We start from the raw sequence: 6528 nt of genomic DNA, 5'->3' as shown, positions 1-6528 counted from the left end.
ACCCAGAAGGCTCACTGGGGTGTGTAAGGGTAAGAGTAGTTCTGCGTAGCGGGGGGAGCCATCTCTCCCAGAGCGAGCCGGGTGCCTGGCCCCGTCACTAGTGCTTTGGGTCCCTTGGCCGCAGCTCCGCGCCAGGCCCGGTGCGGTTCCCTGTGCGAAGGTAGGAGCCCCTGCAGAGTGACTTCCTGAAGCCCTTGGGCTGCAGGAGTGAGTGCCACACTGCACAGGGGTTTGGAGTCCGCTGGGTTTAGGTTCACGCCAGAGCGCAGTTCTTCTGCGGACCTAATGCAGCCAAGTGTGTCACCTGCTGAGGTACGGCTGTGGTGGTTTGCTTCAGCTCTGCATCTCAGTAAAGCTCTTGGTTGGTCCTTCGCTGGGTGGTTAGAATGCTTTGAAATCTGGGGTGGTTCTTCGTGTTGAGTAATGGCCCTAAGAGGTGATTCTACAGTGTTTGGCTCATGCGCGGTGTAACACTGAACGTTGTTTTCGGGTTTATGTCAGGTGGTGTTATGGAGTGGGTAGTGTTATACACATACATGCTCAGAAGAACAGGCTTCTGACAAGTGACTAGTATACAGGTACTAAAGGTGGTATTTGCAGAATTTAATTGGTGTAGTACTGATAAAACCAGTGCTGTGCCCTGCCATTTATAGCAACACGATTGACTCAGCAAGTAACTCTTGGTAACTTGGAAGTAAAACAAATGCTTGAGAGCATCAGAAATTTGTGAAAATTACTTGGAAAATTGAGTCATATGCGTTTAGGGGTACATTTAAGACAACATGGGGAAACGCTAAACTTTTTCTTAAATACTTTATATAGGAAAAGCACAAGTTTAGGCATAGAAGCCTGTTTGTGTGATCAGAAGTCCTACACGTCAAGACTTTTTTCTGTCTTCTGTAACAGTTATCTTGGAGCTGAATCTTAATCAGAAGAACCAGCTGGAATTTCTGTTCTTCAGATTAGCAAATGCCATAAGATACAACAATTGAATGCCTTTTATTTAGTGTATTTTCCACACGCTTCATTTATTTTGTGTTGCATCTGAAGCAGACAGGAAGAATAGATGTCTTATTTCCTTATCACACTGTTGTGTTTTGTTTCTGTGGCTGCAGGGGAAATGTAACACTCATAGGGAATGCAAGTTACTGAATTTTTTTAAAACTGTTTTCTTTCTGCAAAATTAGCGGAGGAATTCATAACACTTCTAAAATGTATGTCCTGATTGGCATTCATTCAAACAACAGGTGCAGCTACAGGGTTATGGCACAACCATCCCACGCTGGTTTTTCAGAACTGGTTGTCAGCCTGCTAGACCTGGGGCAGTGGGATACGTTCCCAGGCTTCAGAGGCTCCAGCCTGAAATGCACACCAGACACTCGACCCCCTATGTAGAACTGGAACAGTTACGGCTGGGGCTCTGTTTCTTTTTTGTCAGAGCCGTGATCCTCAAGACTGGCAGCAGGATTCTCCAGAGCTGGTTTTCTTTCATAGGCAGTTCACAACTTACTATGTTGTGTGAGCTGGGGGTGCTTGAATAGATGTCGTGGGTTTTTATTGTCTGGTGCTTTGCTTTTATCTTCTAGTTGTTGTTTTTTTCTTCTTATTGGTCAGCTCTCATAACTTCATTTTTGGTATTTTTGTGCTGCCTTCAAAATGAGCATTCTGTGTAATTAAAACTTTGGATGATCAAGATCCTGAGTGATTTGAGCTTGAGACGACTGTTATAGTTGGAAGCCTTTACTGTGAGGCAGGACAGTGCTAGCTGCTGACATTTAGCTCGTCCGCGTCTTCTCCTTGTCCCTTGTGCTTGGTGTTTTCTTTCTTGAGCTTTGTGCCCTTGGAGAAGCATTTCAGACATCGGTACTATTTCCTTCGCCTCTCTTCTTTCAAAGCGATTGGGAGAAACTGCTTCTTGCCAGCGTTAATAAACTACGCCTTGCTTACTAGATGGTTCTGCTTACAAGGTGAACTTAAAGATTGTCTTCTCATTCATGCTCGAGATGAGAAGTTGAGCCACGTGGGCCCTGGACCCTGTGTGTATGTGTTCGTACAACTGTAATATTTAGAGAACTTAAAGCACTCTATGCTCAAACATCGATTGCGTGTGCCTCCAGAGAGCAGAAGAGAGGATGGGACAGGGGGGCGCGAAAAATAAACAAAAGGAAATGCTCAGTCTGAGTTTACCTGCTCAGTCTAGTTGTACCTCAGCACTGCAGCTTCTTGATAACTACCATTCAGCCTTCCCAGAACTTAGAGTTTTTCTACCTAAATTTGGCCTGTTAAGTACGTGCTATGATTCTGAAAAAACCAGGTCCAGATCTTACTACACAGTGTCCTTTGCAGACATGTACTCCATGGTATAAACATTGCTTGGGTTACATCTGAGAAATTTTTCAGCAAGGGATTTTGATGGTGAAAAAGTCTTTCCTGACTTTTCAGCTGTTACTATTAAATAGACTTGTGTATTGTATTTTAATAGACTCAATTGGCAAAATAATTTGATTTTTTTAAACCATTATAATTATACTTATTTTATTTTAGCAATTGTTTCTGGCATCTGTATTATCTTTGTACTTTTTTGGGCAACCTTCAAATATTCTAGTACAGATACTTGTTGTGTAAAGGTAGTGTAAGTGGCTTCTAAGGTGTGTGTAGAAAGTGAGGGTGGGAGGAACGTTTTACCAAACCACTTGTGAGCGCCTTCTCTGTAACCAGTTTGCTTTACGTTACTTCATTTTTGGCTGCTTCTTGCAGTTCACAATTTCATACATTTTTTAGTACTGGTACTGGTTTTGTCAAAGGAATTAACTCACAACCAAGTCTTTCTTAGAAATAGACTTGTACATACTTCTTGTTCAGATGTGTTATCTTTCTTTTAATCTCTCTAGGATGCAGAAAATGCTATTGTACACATGGGAGGTCAGTGGTTGGGAGGCCGTCAGATCAGAACTAACTGGGCAACGCGGAAACCACCAGCCCCCAAAAGCACACAAGAAAGTAAGACCTTCGCACGATGCCGTGTTGTGTTTTGCTCCCCTGCACATCACTGTTCAATGAAGGAATAAAACATAATGTTGTCAAAATCATGTCACTTAATTCCATATCTAGCTTGACTTCCAGATGTTAAAGAATAGATTTTCTTTGTGTACTAATCAGCGTAGAAGTGGCGTTACTGGTCTGTTACAAAATACCGAATGTGTTTGTTAAATGTGTAGTTCTTGCTTGTGTACGAGGTAAGTGTCTGGGGTGCTGAGATCACTGCTAGCCTGCTGCTGAAACCCAGCCTTCTCTCTTTATAGATAACACAAAACAGTTGAGATTTGAAGATGTAGTAAATCAGTCAAGTCCAAAAAATTGTACTGTGTACTGCGGAGGAATTGCCTCTGGCCTAACAGGTACAGTTTGTTTTACTGCTTTTTTTTATTACTGAAGCTTTTTGGGCACCAGGATGGTTACTAATTCAGAAACATTTTATGTTGTAGATCAGCTGATGAGACAGACTTTTTCACCATTTGGACAGATTATGGAAATAAGGGTGTTTCCAGAAAAAGGTTACTCCTTTGTCAGGTATGGACAGAGGAGAAGTAGCATCTGTGTTAGTCCTGTAGTAATGTTTCATCTTCCTGTGCTTTCACTCGGTTGAACTGCTGATATGTTAAAAGCTGTCACCATATGTTCACTGAAAAATTTGGAGCTTTTAAAAAGTGACCACCAGTCTGTTTATCTGGGAGGCTGAGTATCTGTGAAAGCAGATCCTTTTCTCTGGATTTCCTGTATGTATGAAGTCACCTTTTTCTAACAGTCAGGTGAGCTACCTACAAAGCATAACATCAGTTTGTTTTTACATCCCTCAGGTTTTCAACCCATGAAAGCGCAGCGCATGCTATTGTTTCAGTTAATGGAACCACAATTGAAGGACACGTTGTTAAATGTTACTGGGGTAAAGAATCCCCGGATATGACTAAAAACTTCCAACAGGTAACTGCCCTTTACCCTTCTCATTGTAGCACAGGAGCAACTGTCTCTATACCTGTAACGCCTCTCCAGTTACAATAGCTAGAGTTTGTGGTTCTTATGGAGGTTCTTATGAAATTCCATGTTCTGTCTCAGTTATGTTCCGGTTGTTCATCAAATTGGGCTAGTGATTTTGATGGACTGTCTGTTACTGTCTTCTGGATGTGATTCAAGATAGGGAGAAACATTGAGGTAACTCTGATTCTTACTAGTTCTCTAACTGCAGACCAGGTGACTACCCATCCAAATGCTCTTCGGTGTTTCGAATACTCACAGACATGTCTTTCGGTACAAGGATCTAATAAAGTCACAGTGGTGTCTTTCTTTTCTGATCTCTTTGTTGCTCCTTTTAGCCCTGTGATTGATATAGGCAGTCATTTTGCCTTCAGCAGCACAGAAAGGAGCATAGTCGTCTCCAGAGCCTGAAGAACTGCGAATTATTCTCTCCGTAGGTGGATTACAGCCAGTGGGGGCAGTGGAGCCAAGTGTATGGCAATCCCCAGCAGTATGGGCAATACATGGCTAACGGGTGGCAAGTACCATCGTACGGAATGTATGGCCAAGCATGGAATCAACAGGGTTTTGGAGTAGAGTGAGTAGTTGTATTTAATTTTTTAGAGTACTCCAAGAATGTTATACCTGAGTTTGAGGCTCATTTGCTTTGTGCAAGGTTTCAAGCCTTAGGTGGGCTCTTACTGGCTTAAATCTTATGTTTAATGATTTTCATGGGGTAAATAACGGGGTGAGTCACTCTGACTTGTACTCAATCACACGTTTATGCCTATGGGTGTTTTGAGACTGAAGACCACCTTCTCTGGTGGAGTTTCAGATGGTGGACTCGTCCGATACCTGATTGTTTTGTGCGTTCTGACCTGAGCCAGGGAGCCGGGTATCTGCCTAAAAAGGGTTCATAACCCCGGGGAGAAGAAACTACCCACGGACACTTCAGCTTGGGCAGTTTCAGAATTGGGGTGGGCTTTTAGTGCTTGATTTCCTCAAGACTGAAGTCTTCACCACAACTTTTTGTTTTGACATACTTTTAAAATAACTTGTTGATGTAATTCTTCATTATCTCTTGCCAATTAAATGTACTAAGCCCTGATAAACCTATCGCTGGTATTCATGCCAACTAGGCGTTGGGAGTCTTGCATTTCTGCATCACTGATGTTGACTTAGAGCCACCCACGTATGTACATACCTTTGGAGGCGGTTGTCCTGTGCAACTAGTACCCAAGGTTTGTGGGGCTTTCTTTTTTCCTTTGAGCTTACGGTATTTTCAAGAAACACATATTGTAGCACTTTAACCTCAATTACTTCTTAAAGAGCAGAAGTTGTTCTATTGTGGTATGAATAGTAGTGCAGGAAGTTCAGGTTTATGTTCGTTCTTTAGTCTGTTGTCTTGTAAATTACCCTGAATAGCTTGCATGATGATTTTTTTCCCTTTCCCTTTTTTAACCATCCTGTTTCTTTTTAAGCCAATCTCCATCTGCTGCCTGGATGGGTGGATTTGGTGCTCAGCCTGCCCAGGGACAAGGTGCTCCTGTAATACCTAACCAAGCTGGATATGGTATGGCAAGCTACCAAACACAGTGAGCTGGGACTCTGTTTAAAAGTGTGTATTTCATGATAGGCTGCAGTTTCCAGTGACATTCTGAAGACTGGAATGTAGACAATGAAAAAAGAAAATATTTATTTTAAAAATGGAAATGTTTGGAACCTTTAGCACAGCTTTGCTTTGGTGAAGGACACAAATGTCTTCTAGTTCTGCCTTTTTAAGTTTTTGTTCATGATGGATATGAACATGTTTTTCTTTGTGTACAAAATTAAAAATAAAGTCAATAAAGACAATTCTGACTACAAATTTTGATATAGTAGGAGAAATGGCTAATGAATTTGATCTTTAGGTTACCATTCCATTTTTTTTGGTTCTGTCTTCAGTGTTTTATATCACTGTGCTTTTAAGAGAAAGGACATTGAAAAACAGCGAGTTGCTTTTAGCTGAACACACATCCTGAAATAAACTGTGGACCAAGCATTACAACCTGCTAGACAGTATTGATTTTTCAAGAAACCTATGGGCATAGCTCAGAAAGTGTATGTAGGTCTTGAAATAATTTTTTTAAAAGATATTTAATTTTTCTACATGCTTAAAGAAAACAGTCTGATACAAAGAACAGTTTGGTGTACAAGGAAAAACAGTACTGTCTGGAGAACTCCACGGAGCTTCGGCTGTCCACATTCAGGCACACCTTAGAACCTTCCGGAGATGGTTTGCTTATTAAGACTGTAGTAATTTGCATTTAATTTTGAGACGTGAAAGAGTTTTTGTGAGTATGTTGTTTGTGTTCAAAGCAGACAGCCATACTTGTGCTTTTACATGAAGTTTGAAGGCTACACATTGTACATATTTCATAACTGCAGTGTTTCGAGAGCATGCTCAGACATAGAAGTAGCAATGTAATTATTCCAAGTAATACTTAATATACTCTGCTGCTTTCCAGGCAGTGGATT

At 41.4% G+C, this 6528-nt stretch overlaps 1 protein-coding gene across 1 annotated transcript in view; it reads left to right on the top strand.

Annotated features, from left to right (window-relative positions):
* Positions 1 to 5878, top strand: part of TIAL1 (TIA1 cytotoxic granule-associated RNA binding protein-like 1) — a 12322-nt gene extending 6444 nt beyond the window's left edge. Inside the window, exons 6-11 of the mRNA XM_010143279.1 lie at positions 2892 to 3000; positions 3303 to 3398; positions 3486 to 3570; positions 3858 to 3981; positions 4470 to 4609; positions 5493 to 5878. Of these exons, the coding sequence (XP_010141581.1) occupies positions 2892 to 3000; positions 3303 to 3398; positions 3486 to 3570; positions 3858 to 3981; positions 4470 to 4609; positions 5493 to 5610 (672 nt within the window). The 3' untranslated portion in view covers positions 5611 to 5878. The remainder of the gene's footprint in view (positions 1 to 2891; positions 3001 to 3302; positions 3399 to 3485; positions 3571 to 3857; positions 3982 to 4469; positions 4610 to 5492) is intronic.
* The last annotated feature ends 650 nt before the right edge of the window (positions 5879 to 6528 follow it).

The sequence above is a fragment of the Buceros rhinoceros genome, unplaced genomic scaffold (genome assembly GCF_000710305.1).
Source record: "Buceros rhinoceros silvestris isolate BGI_N320 unplaced genomic scaffold, ASM71030v1 scaffold15969, whole genome shotgun sequence".
In the NCBI taxonomy this organism is placed as follows: Eukaryota; Metazoa; Chordata; class Aves; order Bucerotiformes; family Bucerotidae; genus Buceros; species Buceros rhinoceros.
Note: the sequence above shows the minus strand (reverse complement) of the source record. Positions and strands in the feature narration are given on the sequence as shown.